Source organism: Mytilus galloprovincialis, chromosome 10, assembly GCF_965363235.1.
Source record: "Mytilus galloprovincialis chromosome 10, xbMytGall1.hap1.1, whole genome shotgun sequence".
NCBI lineage: Eukaryota > Metazoa > Mollusca > Bivalvia > Mytilida > Mytilidae > Mytilus > Mytilus galloprovincialis.
This window is the reverse complement of record NC_134847.1, coordinates 30,159,386-30,179,933: the sequence shown is the minus strand read 5'-3', so window position 1 is coordinate 30,179,933 and position 20,548 is coordinate 30,159,386. Positions and strand designations below refer to the sequence as shown.

The window sequence follows — 20,548 nt, the reverse complement described above, 5'->3', positions numbered from 1 at the left end:
GAAACCAGTTTAAAAGAGCTATAATGATCCGATTGACACAAAGCACTATTACAACAACAGAAAAAAAAACCAAAACAACACAAAGTCGATACATAATACATCTCACAGTTTCATTGTGTACAACTAAAACATATCATGTCAAAACTTCCTGACATGTCACAAAAAATAAACTCAATTTAACAGATTTCGACCCTCAGCACAATTGGTACTGTATAAGTTTGATTGTACGAAGAAAGAAAAATTTTTAAAAAAGGCATTGCTAACTTTATTGCGAGAATATGAAATCTCTCGTAAATTAGTTTGATACACGAGAAAACGTGCAAACACTTACTAATTCCAATAGCATCATGATGGAAAACAGACAACAGCTTGAATGCATGCTGATAAATAGTCCATCTGACCCCATGCACTACAATTCCGCATTTATTTTTATCAAGATGGATATGTGAAACATTTTTCAAGGCCTTATTTAATAAAACTTTAGAATGAATTTCTATAAGGTATCATTAGTTTACCATGTTTTATTTAGTATAATTTTGGAAAAGGTTTAAAACTTAATTCTAAAAAAAAAACCAGTTAGATTTTGTTGATTAAGCAACATACGTAACGTTTGATGAAGAACTTAAACAAGCCATGTCTCTCTTGTTTCGAATCTGTTCCAAATGCTTTGCTTAAATACAAACAATACTCTACATTTATATCAATACATGTAATGTATTACGTTATACCATATAGATCAGGTTTAAATTCAAGTCACGTGAGGTAAACGGTGTATTTGAAAGAATTTTGTTTCGATATGGCACTATAATAAGTAAAATAGATCAAATGCAAGGTAAGTTAATATTCCGTTGACAAAACATTGTTTGAATTGAAAAAAAAAAACTGGTTCTATTGAATGGATATCATAAAATGATAAATGACAAGTATATAATGTGCCCTCTCAATTCTTTTTGTTTTGTATTTATCGATCAATCCATTTGATTTTTGTTTGTCCTAGTTGATATCATTTTATTCAAACTTTCCTTTTGACAAGATGAACTCTGCAATTAGCACACTAAAGTAAGTTGCTTAAATGTATGCACGAGTTTGTTGACTTTCACTGAATATGAAACATAAAAAAATCAATTTAAAACAAACGTCTTCCTGTTTATTCAATGACATAATTCAATATCAATGTAGCCTTATGCATGTTATGCATGTGCAGATATGTTTCGCATGACGAATCATTTTGGCGAGACAAGAAAAATCCCCTGTTTACAAATTCTATAAATAAAGGTGAATTTCAATATATGAATTATTAACCGTCATACACGATAAGTTAAAGGTTTAATATAGGTCATGCAAGATTAAATGTACATTGTTAATATTTTACAGTTCCAAATATAGGACAGATTGTAAGCTATATATTGAAAGCAAAGGTAAGCTCTCAATAAAGATCATTATGTAAACAAACTGGTGTATGGACATGTTTCATATAAATTAAAATGAGAGAGAAAATACTTCAAGAGTTAAAAGAGTTAAAGTTGATACAACAAATTCATATGACCTTCTAACCCCTTTCATTCATGTTATTATTAGGTCTTTCCACTTTTCTGTGGAAAGACCTATTGTTTTTCTTCTGATTAGGTCTTTCCACTTTTCTGTGGAAAGACCTATTGTTTTTCTTCTGATTATTTTTTTTTTTCTTCTTCCGCCTAATTTTGTTCTTGCGATAAACATTTGTTTCGCAATATGTCGCTTAGATATTTTGTATATGATATCGAACAGTTTATGCGCTTTTGAAATTAACCCTGCGTAAACAAATACTTTTCTTTGTAGGAGTTATCTCCCCAAACACTGTTTTCCTTGTTAGCGCATCTCCTTCGCAACCGTAAAAGATTATGACAAATTTATTTTACAAAATTGCTCGTTATATCCTGCGCATGATTTGTCCTATTTTGACCGAAGCGATATGACCGCTCCATATGAGAGTTATTTCCCCTTATGCATCTGATATAAGTGATATGAATTTCTATCTTATAAACCATAAGTGATAGAGACCTAGGATCTTTTGATTTGAGGTCCTTGGTCCCAAAAAATGAAAATTAGGTCAAGGTCAAGGGTCAAGGTCATATTTTAATATTTGAATTTGGCTTATTTTCACTTATATCCAAAGACTGTATAAGATATCAACAAATTATTTTTACTAAATTGTTAGTTGCGACATGTCGTAAGATGTAAATTTTGATTGCAAGCGTACGTTGAATGTGAAAGGGAGTTTTCTCCCCTCTTGTATTAAAAAATACGCGTTTGGTGATATAACTCATTAACTAAATATAATTAAGACCTATGGTCTTTTGATTTGAGGTCCTTGGTTTATGACCTTGAAATTGATCTCAAGGTCATAGCTTAATTTGACGTTCTATATTTTGACCTTTGCTTTTATTCTATATGTATACATGATAAAGATATACAACTTTTAGAAAAAGGTATCAAGCCATTTAACCTTGAAAAAAAATAACCGGAAGTGACCTTTTGTAAACCGGAAGTAGCTATTTATTGTACTTTATTACATAAAAGTATAAAAAACAAGATATTTTTGGAATCAGTGTCAAGTAAATAGTCAAATATTATCGGAAATAGAGTTTTTCAAACCGGAAGTAAGAAACTATCTCCCTTATCTAAAAAATATTGTTTAGAAACCATATATTTTTGGAATCAGCGTACAATAAGCTATCATTTGACGATTGAAATGACATTTTAAACCTATTTTTACACCTTTCATATTAAAATACATTGTTTTGGTGGAAAGACCTTCAATTGTTCTCTGAACAATTGGTTTTTAATTTGTAATTGTAATTGTTTCTTTCCTTTTACTGAAAAAGCCGACGCTAAATTGAGAACACATTTTTTAAGTAGAATACTATGCATAATGTAAATATAAAGGTTTAAAAAAAGAAATTATTTTTGTTTACATCCATATAGATAACCTAAATAGCTAGTCAATCTGAAAAGAAAACACTTCCTGGATAAATACGTTCTTTACATTTAATATGTTTTAAAGATATATTCAAACTATTAAATTAATGAACTATATATACATAGTTTTTGGATGTTTTGGTCTTTTGTTGTGTTTTCAACAGCAAGAAGGAATGAAATAGACATTTGTTCTAAAGTATTTAAAGATGCTCTTAATCTTATAGTGTCCGATATCTAGCGTTTAACCGAAAGTTTATTGTACATGATTGATGAATATATCATTTGTCGGAAGGAAACAAAGAAGGGAGAACACGGATCTTCTGTTGTACATTTCATAAGGTGCATATACTAGTATGTAAGGGATATTATGGTTATGCCAATGAGATAGGAAGCTTACCTCCAACCAAGACCTTGGATCAATTACATGCCTAAGTAATGAACTACATGTATATTTAAATGACGAAAATTTTAAATGTATAACAGTTTATAACAAATACGTTACAATTGAAAAATGGGTGTAATCAACTTTATCTTACCGTCTTTACATTTCTAGGAATATGATTGGTTAAAAGCGTCCGCGTGGAGACCGTGTATATTTCGTATTAGGTTAGTAGGGATGCGGGGCTTATTTCATACACGGTTAATAGTGGAGTTACGTCCCTTTATATTCAATATTAAGTTAGAAGGGAGGCGGGGCTTATTTCATACACGCCGAGTAATGGAGTTACGACCCGTTATATTCCATATAAGGTTGGAAGAAAGGCGGGATAAATTTCATAAACGGAAAGTAATGGAGTTGCGTCCCTTTATTAAAACAAAACGGTACATCGAAATTTTTTAATGGTTTTAACAGACGAAAATATTGATGATAAAGATTGGAATAAATTCTTAAAACACACTTAAAGCTAACAAGTTGTTGTTGTTGGCATCTGATTTTTTAGGATCAATGAAGTAGTTTCTTAATACTAACAGTACTTTAGACTTGCTCATTTTGATAGTCTAAATTTCACACGTTAAGATAGTCGGTACGATAAATTCGTTACATATTGTGCTAGTGAAGTAATACGGTATATATGGGTTCAATAAATTCCATATGGGGATTCGAGCTTCGCTCTCACCCCTTGTGGAATTTACTGACCCCATATATATAGTATTAGGTCACTAGCACACTATGTAACTAATAGTATTTTAATTATTTATATCCAAAGATATATCAGATTTCATACAAGATAAAATTGATAACACAGTAGAATGAAATGTGTTAACATCCATTGTTGCAGGTTGCATTTCTGTAAATATTAACAATGCAATTTCCCATAGGAACTCCTTTTACGGCTAATACTGTACCACTTTTACTATGAAGTTTTGAAAAAAAATCTTATCCTAGAATTGAAAGTTCATATGCACTATATTTTTTTTCATAGGTCAAAATATAGGGCCATGTGGCATATTTTCAACGTGAACTGAACTTTTTAGAGTTTAAACTAACACTAATTTTCTTAACTATCCCTACTTCGAATGAAGGGTTACCCCATATTTGAATGTAAACAATATGCACATGTATATTTACAGGTAGCATTCCCAAGTTATGTCTCTATTAGATTGAACACAGAGAGCAAAACTGGGATCCAGTATGTCAACACAATTGATTTTCTATGAATATTCTTAATCTCCCTAAAAGAGACGTGGTTTGAGAAACAGCTGTATTTACAAAGCGCAACCTTAAAGGTGAACACATGTGAAGATACTTAAATTGATATTTTCTTATTTCAAATGTCATTGTTACATTTGGTCGTCATTTGATATTCAATGCGGTTATATGAATGCACTTCTTATTTTATTGTAAAAAATAGAGAAAAGAAAGTATACATATCATACATTCACATGCATTTAAATTTCTACGAGAAATGCTAATTCATATTTTTAATTTATCTCACATACCTTCACCCTTTAAATACAAATGTTTTATTTGAAATTGTTATGTGACAACATATCATATTTGCCCCTTCTGTAATTTATGTCATATTTTGACATGTTTCATTTTGTTTCACACTGTTCGGCTACAGACAATAGTAGACAAATAGTTATATAGACTATGTATGTTAATTTATTTGTACATCTCTCTATACTATTGTATGTCGGTTTACAAAATTTAGTTTAATGAAATGACAAATACCAAGTACAAGAATATTTTTAATTGTTAAAACAACATATTTAGGAATTGTATATCAACCATTTTTTTTATTTATTTTTAGTTTTTTTTTCTGGATAAAAAAAAAAGAAAAGAAAATCATTATACATGATACAATGATTAATGATGTATTAAGAAATATAACGTTGTTTTTTTTCTTTTTCTTCTTTTGAAAAAGAGTAGACAAAATAGTGTACACACTAAAAGTAAGAAAAAATACATTGATGCATGTGCAGGATGTGTGAGTGCATTATACACCCCTTTCATATTTTAAATACACATGCAATCATTTAACTGTAAATGAGTTGTGATTGAAAAAAAATAGTTGGTTTTTGAAAAATGAAAGTCAGCTAAATTATTCGTTTATTACTTCTTGCAATTTTGAAACTAATCACAGCTAATTGTAACAAAATTTTTGTAGCAAAATATATGCCGCTTACATTTTGTATCTATAACTTATATGAAGGAAAACTAACAGTCTATTGAACAATTAGTCAAGTGTCTATGTTATAATGATTTAATGTCAAACTAAAAATCTCTACGGGTCTATAATATGAAATATAATTGAAAACAAAAACATCAAAAGCTGCTACCATAAAACATCATCACAAAAATTCTAAGAAATTAAGACGCACAAAATATCTTTAAGATAAATATAACTCATAAGATTCATTCCATTATGATAGATCGATAGATACTTTATTCTCTAAAATCTAAATACAAGTTTACAGAGAAACATACAATATAATTACAGATACAATAATTATGCACAGGAATGAAGACAATTTTATACATGCCAGAAATGCAACTAAATGCTGTTTGTTTTCAGTTCAGTCTGTTACTTTAAGCATTCCGGTCATGCAACCATTTGCTATACGAAACTCATTATGTTATATCTTTTTTTTTTTTATCACAGTTCGGTTTCTAGACAAAAGTTATTTTAAATAACCATGCTTAACGAAGGAATGAACGCAGTTGATATCCAAGACATTAGTACATCTCCACAGTGTATACAATCAACAGGTATATGCAACAGGAGTATTTGAAAATCAAATAACTTATGTAATTTATTGTTTTTATTTTTTAATACTTAATGTGGAAAATTTGAATATATATAATACACATTCAAACAAAATCAATTATGAGAGAAAATAGAAAGAGTGATAGAAATCTTGTTGTCTGCTGATATATATATTTATTTCTGTTTAAGATTTTATTGGAATTATACTGTACAGTGGGTTGAATTTTTGCAATATCTGTTTTGTTTAATATTTGGGCCAACTAAAACTTGTCATCGCCTTTGTACTTACAAGAGGAACAAGATCGGGAAAAAATCTACTTGTACTTTCAGAGCACTTTTTCAAGATCATATCTTCTTTTAAATTCATGTTGCTAAGGCTTTAGATTCCTATGTTTTGTTTTGTATGTCGTTATTCGTCTTTTGGTTGTGTTTTGTTTCTTTCATTTTCTGCAATGGTTTGTTTTGTTTTTTTACTTGATATTTCGCCTTTCCTTTACAATCAGATACGATATAAAAAGCATATAGACAGTAATTAGAAATAGAGATTAGCACGCGACACATTACTCTTGAATATGTCTAATCAAATTGACCGTGGAAAACTAACTCCCGAGACAACAAATCATGTCATATTATCTTATTAACGAGATGTAACTTTGGTTAATTGAATATTGAAACTTGGACTTTGTGGCCAATAAAACATCATGCTCTTGACTCACGATAAAGGTAGTTTTTTTACGAGCAAATGATTTAACACAACCATAAATCCATTGTACAGTGTTGATTGTTATATTAGATAATTGATCAAAGAAAATGTATAATGTTTTGTATTTAAAGGTTGAACTATCAGGGGATTTGAAGAACGAACCTTTATATTCCCTGTTTGTTTTCACTGAACTTTATATCGAATGATAATGCATGCAATTAGGCCAAATATGTTGATGCAAGGATCTGGTTGATTTCAGTTATTGAATCAAAACAAATTCATAGAGCTTGTAATGTAAGAACACATGTAATCATTCGAGATAGCTGTCCAATAAAATACAAATGAGAATGCTTTTAAACACAAATTATAGGTTACACACCGTACAGCAATTGGACAAAACTCATACGGTATAGGATCAATATTACAAAACACGCTTAGTGTTATTTTTATGGAGAGTTGTCTCATTGGCACTCATACCACATCTTCCTATATCATGTATATCTAAGGATGAATAAGGGGTGATATAAGATATAAACCTTTTTCAATTGACCGAACTTTGTCTTCGAAATTTAAAGATTTTCGAAAGGTTACAAAGTTTGTGGTAGACCATCATGGTACTCAGTCAAATGAGAACTACGGGGAAACATTTTCTGTTTTACGTTTTCTATAAACGACATTATTATTTGGAAACAGTAAATTTTGGTACCAAATAAACCGCATTATACATTTGATGCTACTTCTTTTAGTTTCTCTTATTTAGTCATGTTAGTTTTGTATTAGGATGTCCTAGCACAAAGTAAGTAATCTTTGGGAAAATTGTATAATTTTGAGATAAATGTCGGTCATATGAAAATAAGACTAAATGTTTGACCTTGAAACTAAATTTAATTATACTTTTTATTCCAAATAATTATCTATTTTGATTTAATGTGTAATATAGAAAACGAACACGGTTACCAGGAAGACTTTGAAACATTAGGTGACCGCATAAAAAGAATTTTCAAGAATATTTTATGTTGGAATAAACCTGAACTGACAACAAACCTTAAAGTGGAAGTCAGTAAACAAGACCATTTCCATGTTAGGGTGGAAACAGGTAAAGAAGAGAATATTTATGAAGAATTCAATATCAAAATTATAATAATTGCTTTTAATTTACATATATTATTATGTTAAAAAATTGACTGAAAAATAATCAAAAAGAATCCACGCTCCTAGAAAATAGTGAAAAAAGGTCATGACTATCTAAATAATATCGATAATACTACTTTATCCCACTTTAAATCATTTCTCATTCGAGTTTTTAATTGATGCATAATTACTTCCAGCAATGGGAACCAGTATTTTTTTTTATTGACAAAATATTAAATTATTTGCAGCATTTAGTTTTTCTTTACATTCCAAAGCATGCATTTATATCTTCATGTGTGTTTATCACAACTCTTCGGAATTTGTGATCTACTCTTCTACATGAAATTATCAGCCTTCCAATTATTTCAAAGTGCTTCTGAAAAATCTGATGTAGACGACATACATATCTGGAATAATAAATCATTAGCTTATTATCTTTGATTATGGTTTTCAATTCACACACTGTCCGTCAATATGTAGTGCACGTTTTTTTTCTTTATTCAGACAATTATTTGATGTCATTCTCAATGTTACTTTGCATTCTAATGTTTTTCTTCTAATCTGACTATCATTCACATTATATCTATGAATTGTTTTCAGACAAAACAAAAAATGAGGTCAACGTATTCGTTTCAATTCCTAGATACTTCCATTTTCAACGTTTTGAAAGCAGCGAAGCAGCCAAATGTTTTGATGCTATCATCTTTAGGGATCTATTAAATCCCAAAACGATCAACACAACGGGTAGGTTTGTATTATAATTAATTTAGGAATTTCTCATCATTTTTCAACGAAATGTTAGTTTGAAGCATGGTAAAAAAAGTGAACGCCAACGTTATTTTTTAATTATTGTTCAACTAAATATTTGTTGGATATTTAAAAAGAGCCCTCGCCTTTTCTCAGAGGAACTACAAATTGAATTGATGGGACCCAAGACACACAACTTCCATATATTGCTAAATATTGTAAACGTCGTCAGGTTATTTTTTTGGTTGTTTTTTTTTAAAGACGGATTTGTTTTCCCTCGATTTATGATTTTTTAAATTGTATATATTACTGTTGCCTTTATGTTTACAAAATGTCATGGGTTAACTTCTGGTCATTTTGAAAATTAGAGACCATGTACATTTTCAACTTACAAACATGGTATGGTGTTTATATATCTCAACTTGTACGCTTCACTCGTGGATGTAACAACGTATTAGATTTTAGCGAGAGAAATTTATGTTTTACTGAAATATTATTACACCAGGGTTTCGATATCACAAAATAGTTAAAACATTTGCTAAATGTTATCATCGGTATAAGGAAATAATTCGTAAATATAACTCAACATGCAGATATCTTATATGTGCAGGTATTTCACATCCAATCTGTTATGGTAATATTCTTTACAAAGCACAAAAATGTCAGTATTCACCTCAAAAGCATGTAACATCTTTAAACAGACTTATTAAAAAGGGATATAGTTACGATACTGTTGTCAGATCATTAAAGATTGATTATTTTGGCTTTAATATTGATTCCCTTATAGGGTCTTTGCACCGGAACTAAACACATTTATTAAAAAAAAAACAGTTGTTGGCATGACACGGGTTATGTTCTTCTCATATATTTTATGATAGTAAGATACAAAACCTCTAACTCTATATCACATTTTAACTGCACACGAATGAAGATATTATAAATCAATAATTTGGTAACCTACTGCTGATTGTTCATAAATGGCATACATATAGGTATAAAGTTACTACGAATTGTTGTCGATGTCAACATCTCTACCTTATATTCAAAATACATGTACTATCAATATAATAAAAAACCATTAGCATTAAACAAGATATATTTTGATACACACTTTTCCCCAAAAATAACTGGCTACAAATTTACTTTAATAGTTTAAATGATATGTAGTTTGGTCTCTGTATCATGTCTCATCTTTTTTATTTTAATATTTCAACTGAACATTATATCATGTAAATGGTGTTATCATAAGTTACGAAATGGATCGAGTAATAATATATGACACCAATATTTATGACAACTACAACAGTGTTATGTTGCCATAATTAAGAGACCAAACCGTTATCCTTTTTATATAAAGAAATAGAGTACCCGAATTGAATTATAGTAGTTTCGAAGATGCTTCAATGTTCCGATTAATCAGCAATGGCATTATATTTCTATTGTAAATTTAATTTTACTTGGTGTTAAATGTCTAATAAATGACCAGAACATTTGGTACCTCAAGGATGGATTGTAAAATGATAACAAACACCAACATTGGTGTGCATTTACCCCAAAATATCGTTATATTAATTTATAGCTGCCAGCATTTCTTATATTTTGGTGCAAAACACTTGAAAATGACCGGAATGGAAAATAAAAACAGGTCTTGGCATCTTATGATGCTTTATATAACAAAAGTTTGGCCATCAATCAATAAGCAATGCAAACATTATAAAGTTTATCAAGAAAAGGTGATAATGAATACGTAAACATGGTTATTTAATTGAAAATTCATTGTTATGTACTTATCATAAGTATAACATGTACAAATAAAGCCAGTAATATTTCTTATTTTTCATGAAACAATTTAACTAGTAATGTGTTAGATATGTAAGCCACACCTAGTTTTGTCCTTTGTCTAACATTTGTATGTCTCACTGGGACAACTAAACGCATACCAATGTATCTTTTACACAGGAAATCATGATACTGATATAAATCATGATGCAGCTTCCAGACCTCGCGATGATGGACCTACCCTAACTGTGAATTGTGATCTTATTGGGCAGCTTACTGAAACAGAGACAGATGACGGTATATACATATTACAATAACAGTAAATTATGTAGCTTTATATGTTGTTTTGCAATTTTCCTTTTTTTTATGCCCCACCAAAGATAGTAGAGGGGCATTATGTTTTCTGGTCTGCGTCCGTTCGTTCGTCCGTCTGTCCCGCTTCAGGTTAAAGGTTTTGGTCAAGGTAGTTTTTGATGAAGATGAAGTCCAATCAACTTAGTACACATGTTCCTTATGATATGATCTTTCTAATTTTAAAGCCAAATTAGACTTTTGACCCCAATTTCACGGTCCACTGAACAAGGAAAATGATAGTGCGAGTGGGGCACCCGTGTACATTCTGATTTCATTCAGGTTTAAGGACGTCAGGCATATTGTTTTTGAACATAGAAAATGAAAGTATGAGTTTCAGGTTAAAGTTTTTGGTCAAGGTAGTTTTTGATGAAGTTGAAGTCCAATCAACTTGAAACTTAGTACACATGTTTCCTATGGTATGATCTTTCTAATTGTAATACCAAATTAGATTTTTTACCCAGTTTCACGGTCCATTGAACATGGAAAATGATAGTGCGAGTGGGGCATCCTTGTACATTCTTATTTCATTCAGTTTTAATGACGTCAGGCATATTGTTTTTGAGTAATATTCCCCCTTTTTTGTTTTCAAATTTCTTTGAAATGCATTTTTTCAATCATCTATAACACATAATTGTAAAAAAATGCTTTTTGTTCTTAAAACAGAGAAAAATCACGAAATTTACAAAAATTGTAAGCATAGTAAATGTGACCACCTAAGTAGTAATTGCTGTGAGTCAAACATTATTTATAAAAACAGCTGTTCACAAATTTAAAATTCCAACTCCCAACGGTCCCTCACATTGGTAGATATTTGTCATGTACTTTTTATATATTTATTACCTAATGTATTATATATTCAAGGCAAATAAGACTCTGCTAATATCGTTTGTTTTCAGTTCAGTCTAAACATAAAATAAGCCGTTAGTTTTCTCGTTTGAATTGTTTTACATTGTCATTTCGGGGCCTATTATTGCTGACTTTGCTGTAAGGGCTTCTCTCATTGTTAAAGGCCATACGGTGACCTATCATTGTTAATTTCTATATTATTTTGGGCTTTTGTGGGGAGTTGTCTCATTGCCAATCATACCACATCGTCTTTTTTTTTTATATTGATCAATGCGTAAGGAAAAAATATGCCTTAAAAATAATTTGTTATATTTTACATCATGAACAGTTTGGTTCGGTTTAATTGTTATGTGCAGGAATTACATAGATATGTTAACATGTAGATGACAATAAGTATCATCTCTGAATAATTTGAATTTTTCATACTTTGTTATCAAACAGAAAATAGTTAGTGCGGCAGAAATTATAACTGCCGTGGACTTGAATTTGACCAGTTCTGGTAAGTTATAGCATTATATGACGCTTTTCTACATTAGTTTTCAGTTTTTTTTTAAAGAAACTGAACAAGTCACGTTGTCTTTTCTCATTATAGGAGAATATACATCTCATACATACAAACAGTTGACAGCAGAACGTATGAAAGACGTTGAAAATCTAGAACATCCTGGTGATTTGATTTCTGAGTTACCACCTACTGATAGTATGTATACATTGCTAAAACGAGTAGCAGGTTTGCCCAAGAAAGTAGAAGAAATGAAATATTTATAGTAGTGCTTATAAAATCCTATACAACAAAATGATAACAACTGTTTTGATTAATTCAATTAGTCAGTATGACACTTTTATAGCTTTAAGAATTAGGGTAAAGGGAATGTAGGGAAAGTTTTGCATATGTTGTTCAAATTGTGTTCTCTAATATCTGCTAGTAATTTACCAATATGCTGTATTCCTTTACATATATCAGAACGATTTATTTGCAGCAATTATACGGAAAAATAAAAGAAAGAAAAATACTTGTTTTTACAAGTCAGCCGAAAACCAAGTGTATCAACTTTGCATAAAATATTTTAATTCATACTTTCAGAAGAAAGGTTAAATTGACCAACGGAACTAGCAGTGGTTGGTTTTCACCATGTGCTAGATCATAAAACAAAAACGAAACGCTATATACGACTATTTTCTGTGTATGTTTTCATTTTTATTTTTATTTGTAAAGAGAAGCTGAACAAATCAATGTATTTTCTTTTCATAGTACAATTCACATATGATAAAGTTCATGCACATATACAGTCAACCTCAGAACTTTTGAAAGAATTAGAAAATCTACAACATCATGATTATCTGACTTCTGTGTTACCAGCTAATGTTGGTATGTATAACATTATAATTACATCAGCACTAATACTGTAGGCAAGTGTAATATATATAGTGCTTATAATAATGTAAAGTGCTTGTAATAATATATAGTGCTTGTAATAAGTAGTACTTGTAATAATATATAGTGCTTATAATAATATATAGTGCTTATAATAATATATAGTGCTTGTAATAATATATAGTGCTTGTAATAGTATATATTGCTTGTAACAATATATAGTGTTTATAATATTTTGTAACACAAACTAACAAAAGCTGTTTCTATAAATTGCCACACTAACACAAATTCGAACCAAAATTTGACGTTAATGGCAAGTCCATTCTATTTTGGCACAACAATTCACATTGTTGACATTGTTACTAAAGTTTTGTTTCGATGAATCCCATATAAAAATGCATCTCAGGAACATGCTTATTTTATTTTTTACGCATGCACACGTGATATATTGGGCTTTTTGAAAATCAGGAAAATAGAAGACTTTGTTTCCCAAAATGAACCAAAAGTCTGACCAAACATACTTATTTCGCTGTCAATACACTAGTTTCAAATGCAGACAAATAAATATTATGTTAACGCTGTTGGAAAGGGTTAGCATAAATATTGCAAACTTCCTATTATTCATAATAACAACAAATTAAATTGGGTCAACTAAACTATCGATATATTTTCGGTGTCAGATTGATTTAGAGGAAATACTGTCATAACAAGATAATACAATTAAATATCAAATTACTAACTTAATTATATATCAATAAGTATTGTAATTTTCATTGTTACTGAATGCATGCCATATCAGCCTTACAAACCTAAGCTTGAACTCTATATTCTATTTTTTGGAAATTTTTAGAAATTTAACTGTGACGTCACTTGTGTGTGTCAATATATTCGGTTGATATACAATGCGTAGTTCGGCTGTTGTGTTTTATGTGCTGATCTAGGTTGTCTTACGACGTATTCCCTTTCATATTCTGTAGTTAGTCGCCGCTGTTTTAACATGTATATCAATTCTATGGTCATTTTTATAAATTCACTGTATATACAAATATGAATTCTTCTAAATATTAAGGATTTTCTTATCCCAGATAGCCTGAGCCGTATTTGGCACAATGTTTTGGAAACGCTCTTTATCTTAGTTTGGCTATCTTTTCTATTTTGACTTGAGTGTAACTGATGAAACGAAACACCTGTCTGGCGTATCAAATTATAAACCTGGTACCGTTAATAACTGTAAGCTTGTCGTTATGTTATGTTCTATTGTATTGTTTATTTGTGTGTTTGTCGGTCCTGTATGTTCTTCCGTTTATTTGAGTTGTAGTCCTGTCATGTAATGTCATTTTAGTTTTAACTTTAACATTGCCTTGAAAGCGGGAGGTTTAGATAGCCACAAAACCAGCGTTAATACACTATTTTTTTCTTAAAATGCCCCGTATTAAGTCAGGAAAATAGGTATTGTTATCTTATTGTTCGTTTCTGCGTGTTTTGCATTTTCGTGTGCCTGCTGTGTTTTTGTTCCATTTCGTACATCCGATGTGTTCTCCTAGTCTTAGTTTTTAACCCGGATTTGATTTATTTAAATCAATTAATGAATTTCAAACAGCGGTATACTACTGTTGTCCTTAGTTATAAACGACATTTTTTTTTATATAACAGTCGTAAACCGTTGGACGAACATCAACTATAGAAAGTAAACAGAACGACAAAATCACTGAACTACAACATGTACAATACATGCAAACGTCAACACTTTTGTTTTTCTGAAACTTCTCAAAATTTGTCATTGGTCTCAAAAAACATGAACAACTCGACATTCGAAATCTTACTCTTTCCAAATTAATGATATATATATAATAAGAGATGATGTGGTATAATTGCCAAGAGACAACTCTCCACAAAAGACCAAAATGACACAGAAATTAACTGTTAACAGGTAACCGTACGACCTTCATCAATGAGCAAAGCCCATACTGCAAAGTCAGCTATAAAAGGCTCCGAAATGACAATTTAAAACATTTAAAACGAGAAAACTAACGTGAATATGAGTATTACACTGTTTATCTATAGATAAAAGTCATGAATGTATAATAGGAACAAAATACCTATACGTAAAATGGTAACTAAAATATCCACACATGATAATTTGTAGTTGCTGACATAAGGTACATGTGTAGAGCCAGATTACCAAATAAGTGATATAACTGATATTGTATTGTGTTCATCGAATGTTCAATTATTCTACTTTCTTCTTTTGTTATTAAGATTAATAATTTATTATGAAGTTTAAGGTGGTACCCAACACTTGCACTAAAATTAATTTGGCTCGTTTAATTTTCATAAAACTTGACCCTTTAACAAATATATAAAAATTTCAAAAATTTTGAACCAACCGTTTTGTCAGAAAAATTACACTGGTTATGTAGCAGCTTGACAAAAACCAATTTTGATCATTGAGAAGCTTTATATTCCCTTTACACCACAACGTAATCAAAACGTTTAGCTGACTTTACAGAGTTATCTCCCTGTAGTGTTAGGTACCACCTTAAACGGTTTTCAATTTCAGATTCCATCGCAAGCACCCAATTACCATTTACTGTTGAAGACATCGCCATCGCAAGTTATCATAACCAACGTCCAGTTTTATCTTCAGAATATGCAGAATGTCAAAGTATGCAACTTTACGTATGGTTTTTATTTATTGTTTTATACCAAATGAATTTATCCTTGTTAAATGTTCCTCGATTTGACTAAATTCTCATATTTGATGGGTGACATACATTTTATGTGCTGAAATGTATATTCAATTTATAATGACATGAATGAGTCTGAAATAAACAATTTACATTGAACGGAATCGGTAATATACATCTTAGAATTCCGCATGAGTTTCGAGTGTATTTTGTATAGACGCCATCAAGTTAATGATCGGAATGACCTTCAATGTCGGGGACACATAACATTATATTAAACAGATGTAAACATGAAACGCAATTCAAAATCGTCCTAGCCAACATATTCGCTTGTAATTGGTACACTCATAGTTCACCTTGTCTAATAAGATAATGCCTGTACTGAGCCAGGAATATGATAGTTGTCATCTATTCGTTCGATGTGTTTTGAATCTGATTTTAACATTTGATTATAGGCTTTCCGTTATGTATTTTCATTAGAGTATTTTACGTTTTACTTTAAATTTGTTCCGTGTGTCAATTGTTCAGGTGTTCTCAGTATAATATGAACAAGAAAAAAAGCCAACATGATTAATGATCTTGCATGGCATAACTTTCCATTACATGTATGTTCTTTGTTTATTTAGAAATTGTTAAAGATGATCCATAGCCCTAATTCAGTTTTCATCTTCTTTAAATGTGACTTAACGAATAACATGAATTAGACTTATCATCGGGTTTAACTTGCACCATAAAACACTTGGTGCCATGAAGGGAGTCCAAAAATTCTATAAAGGTCCTATTTGGTGGTGTAATACCTAACACATATCTGACCCCTTTATCTTTGTAAATCATTCCGCTTTAGCCGTTCAAAGGGTCCGCTTAAGTAAAACCAGCAGTGAGATGAAAGTTTGTTGCTCCTTGTTAAACACATCACTGTGACTTTAAAATGAAAAAAAAACAATACAAGAGGTTTTTCTTTGCTTTCAATGCGATGTTTAATATGCATGTAATGATTTTCTGTCATACTCCATAATTTTTGTATTTCAAGTGTACGCCTGCTAGAAATACAGTGCATAAAGTAAGGAAATCAGAATACATTCACTAATGTTTGGCTTTGTTGTTCCCTTAATCAATACGTACCACATAACATAGAGGGTTCAATAAACAACATGAACAACATATGTAATTATGTCATGGATAGTTTTCAAAGTCAAATAAATAAAACATCTTAAACCATAGCCAGCTACTAGTTTAAACCTATGTAATATCGTTCTACATTGTGTATTTTCTTTCTTAACACATGCAATTGTAAGATTTGTGTACTTATAAAGATGTCTTCTATTGATATTTTATGATAGGGACATGTATTATAGTGCGGGTAATGTTAGAGCTCTGAAAATGATTTCCAAGAATATTCATATTCCTAATCTTTGTTTTGCTTCTGCAAGTAGGAGAAATTACAATGCACTATATCGGACACCAAAATTCAAATAAAGATTAATCTGATTTTCCTTATATTTCTTAAACAGACCCATGTAAATATTACCGTGCTCTCATGAATCTGTCTACAACATACATTCTTTAAATACTTTTATTACATCAAAAATGTATTAACAATAAAACCGAACTCGAATGGATATTAAAAAAAGTACAGAGAACATTTAACAAAATCAAACATTATTTCAAAGATATTTATAGACTTTTTGACAATTTGATTGTATCAGCTCTTCAAATTTTGAGATACGTTTTGCCTCGAATATCACTGACGACACATTGATTGATAAAATGCACGTATGATGCAGCAACATTGGTTCCGTTTATGTTAGTATGGTCATACCATATCATAAAACGAAACGAATGACTAACAATTTTAACATTCTTGACTATGTATATGCACATTCCGTAAAAATAATAGTCAGTTGAACATGGTGATATAGCTAGTAAAACCTAGAATTTATGCATAGTATATGTCAGTTCCTTAATGTTTCGTTATTTTGACAAAACTAAGTGAGCAACACATGATAGTGTTAATATTGTATGTCCAATATTAAAACATTAAAAATGGTAGAGTGAAAATTAGTACTTCTTTCCTTTAACAGAATATCTCTCTGATATGGAGTCAGAGTCAGATATAAAAGAAAGTGAAGATAATAATAATCAAATAAATGCGATGAAGCTACTTCATGGGGATGCAATAACAGAAATAGTTGGCAATGGTATGTGTAAATAAAATATAACCAAGTTTACTGAAACTTAAGTTACATCAGTATATTTGATATCAGGAAAGAAACATTAATTGTTCACCAAATAAATTTAATAAATAGATTAAGTAAAAACGTAAAAAAACCAAACCCGATCAAAATCTAAAAGATCTAAAATCAAACTGAAGACTTTCAGTGTTACACTTGTTTGAATATTAGAGCCGATGATCTGAAAAGAATACATTACTCGTGTTATTAATTAAGTATCAATTAAGAGTTCTGTGGTCTAATAATTCATATGTTGAATTAGTAATAAATTTAACATCATGAAGGGTGACAAATTAATATTTGGTGGAGCCTTCTTGTCGCCCAGAAGCATCTGATACAGGCATTGGTAGTTTTTGTTTTTTATTAGTGATGATCTAATATGAGTTAAAATATTGTCTTTGGTAAACTTTTTATTGTTTGTTTCTTTTGGCTTTGGTTATTGAACTGTAAAAAGATATATTCGGTATGAATGCCAATGAGACAACTTTCTGTCAAGGTCATAATTTGTAAAAAGTATAGGTCAAAGGCCGACCTTCAACACGGAGCCTTAGCTCACACTGAACAACAAACTATAAAGTGCCCTAATAAATACTAGTGTCAATCCATTCAAACAAAAAAATCGACGGTCTCGTCTTTATAAAAAACGTGAAACGAGAAACACTTATGACTCACATCAACAAACGACAACCCTTAACAACATGTTCCTGACCTTGGACAGGACAAACAATTTCCGTTTGGTATCTTTCGCCTCCCTTTTTGATGCCAACATCTATTGTAGTTTATCTTATAAATTGAATGAAAAAATTGCACACAAGTATTAAGATGAAATGAAATTATGTTAAGTCTATCAACAGCCCAATGATCTCTAGCGTTACATGTATCAACTCAACCACAATTCAGGCTGATACATGTTTCTACCTCTAACTTGTTGTATATATTTTCAATTGACTAAAATTAAACTTTATGAATCTTGTACAGAATAAGAATTTTATTCTTAATTCCGAAATATGGTTAGAATCAACGCCGTAATGAGGACCACGAATGAACGTTATATCAGATATATGAACAATTCTTTTTTTCACGTATTGACACTAATTTCTACCCTCGTCTTAAATGTTGTGATTTATTTTATTTATTTTGACCAATTTCTTTCTAACCATCAATATCAACGTTTAATTATGTTCCTCTAGATTCTATCAACCTCCGTGTAATTGACGTTGTTACCCATACACCTGACTTGAATCATGTTGGTTGGGAAAGCGATAAACAGAGAAGCAGCACACAAACGGATGATAGTAAGCATTTTGTTATCTTTGTCTGAATAATAAATATTGAATTGATACTTTATGATTTACTTCCTCATTTTAATGCAAAATATTGTTAATTTTAATTGATGCAGTCTGATTTAGACCAGTGATAGTTCACAATGTCAAATAATGAAACTATCTAAAATCATGGTATCAAAAGTAATTTTATTGCGCATCGTACATATTTTATTACTACAGATTTACTTTTATTTTCATACGTAATAAAAACAATAGTAGTATGTTTTGGTTATCTCAAATCCTACCATCTTTTGTAATTAAAACCAAACATATGCAGAAGTTTATGATTTACAATGATTTAACATGTAATATTATAATATTAAAGGATTTCGGATGAACATAACAATTCAGTAATGATCTGATCTTGGTGAATATGTACTTTGTGAGATTGATATATAACATTCAAAGATTAAGGATGTTTAACACAAATCTGTAGAAAAACCAAGCCAAACAAGCTTTGAAATAATATAAAGAATGAAAATAAAGATACTCTTAATCAAAGTAAGAGTATATTAAAAATATTTTAAAAAAAAAGTTGTTCCTTACTACACCAAGCAAAGCTGGTTCATCATCTTACATAAATATGAAGTATGAAATGATGTTTTTTTATTTGATATATTATAGGCACAGCTTCAACTTTGACCACGTTGATGAAGGTAATATAGACTGCATAAAGATAATTAATTTTCAGATTCGTCTCATCCATTATTTCCCAGATTCCTAATTAAGGCCAAGTAAGACTTTTAAACACTATAGATACCAGGGATCACATAAATCCCGACGATAGACCATGTCAAACAACAGACAAAAGTAAAACCCACAAATCCATTTCACACATATACAAACAATAACAAACAACACCTTGTCTAGAAAGCCAAATCTCGGTACAACATATATTACATATGATGTGATTATAAGAGACAATATACATTTCATTATTGAATCATTTTTAAATTCTTAAATGGCGGATGCTTTATTTATACATAAATAACATTATATTTTTGTCATCCTTTAAAAAAAACAAAAAAAAAAACATTTAAATAAAACAAAGGAACACAACATGCTTTATATATATATATATATATATATCTTTTTTAAAAGGGATTCCTTCTACTTTTCGCCACTTTTAATATTCAGATAACCTCATTCAGATATATGAATCATTTGTTTCTAAATATTCAGCGTTTAATATTCCCGATA

The 20,548-nt window shown here is 30.2% G+C and overlaps 1 protein-coding gene across 1 annotated transcript; it reads left to right on the top strand.

The window, feature by feature from the left end:
* The first annotated feature begins 4,536 nt into the window (after positions 1 to 4,536).
* LOC143049088 (uncharacterized) lies at positions 4,537 to 20,336 on the top strand. Its single transcript, XM_076222866.1, has 10 exons — positions 4,537 to 4,686; positions 6,066 to 6,172; positions 7,814 to 7,969; positions 8,605 to 8,748; positions 10,711 to 10,827; positions 12,323 to 12,430; positions 12,983 to 13,099; positions 15,666 to 15,770; positions 17,874 to 17,990; positions 19,973 to 20,336. The coding sequence occupies exons 2-10, from the start codon at positions 6,100 to 6,102 to the stop codon at positions 20,011 to 20,013; spliced, it is 978 nt and encodes a 325-aa protein (XP_076078981.1). The 5' UTR covers positions 4,537 to 4,686; positions 6,066 to 6,099; the 3' UTR covers positions 20,014 to 20,336.
* Positions 20,337 to 20,548: the final 212 nt, after the last annotated feature.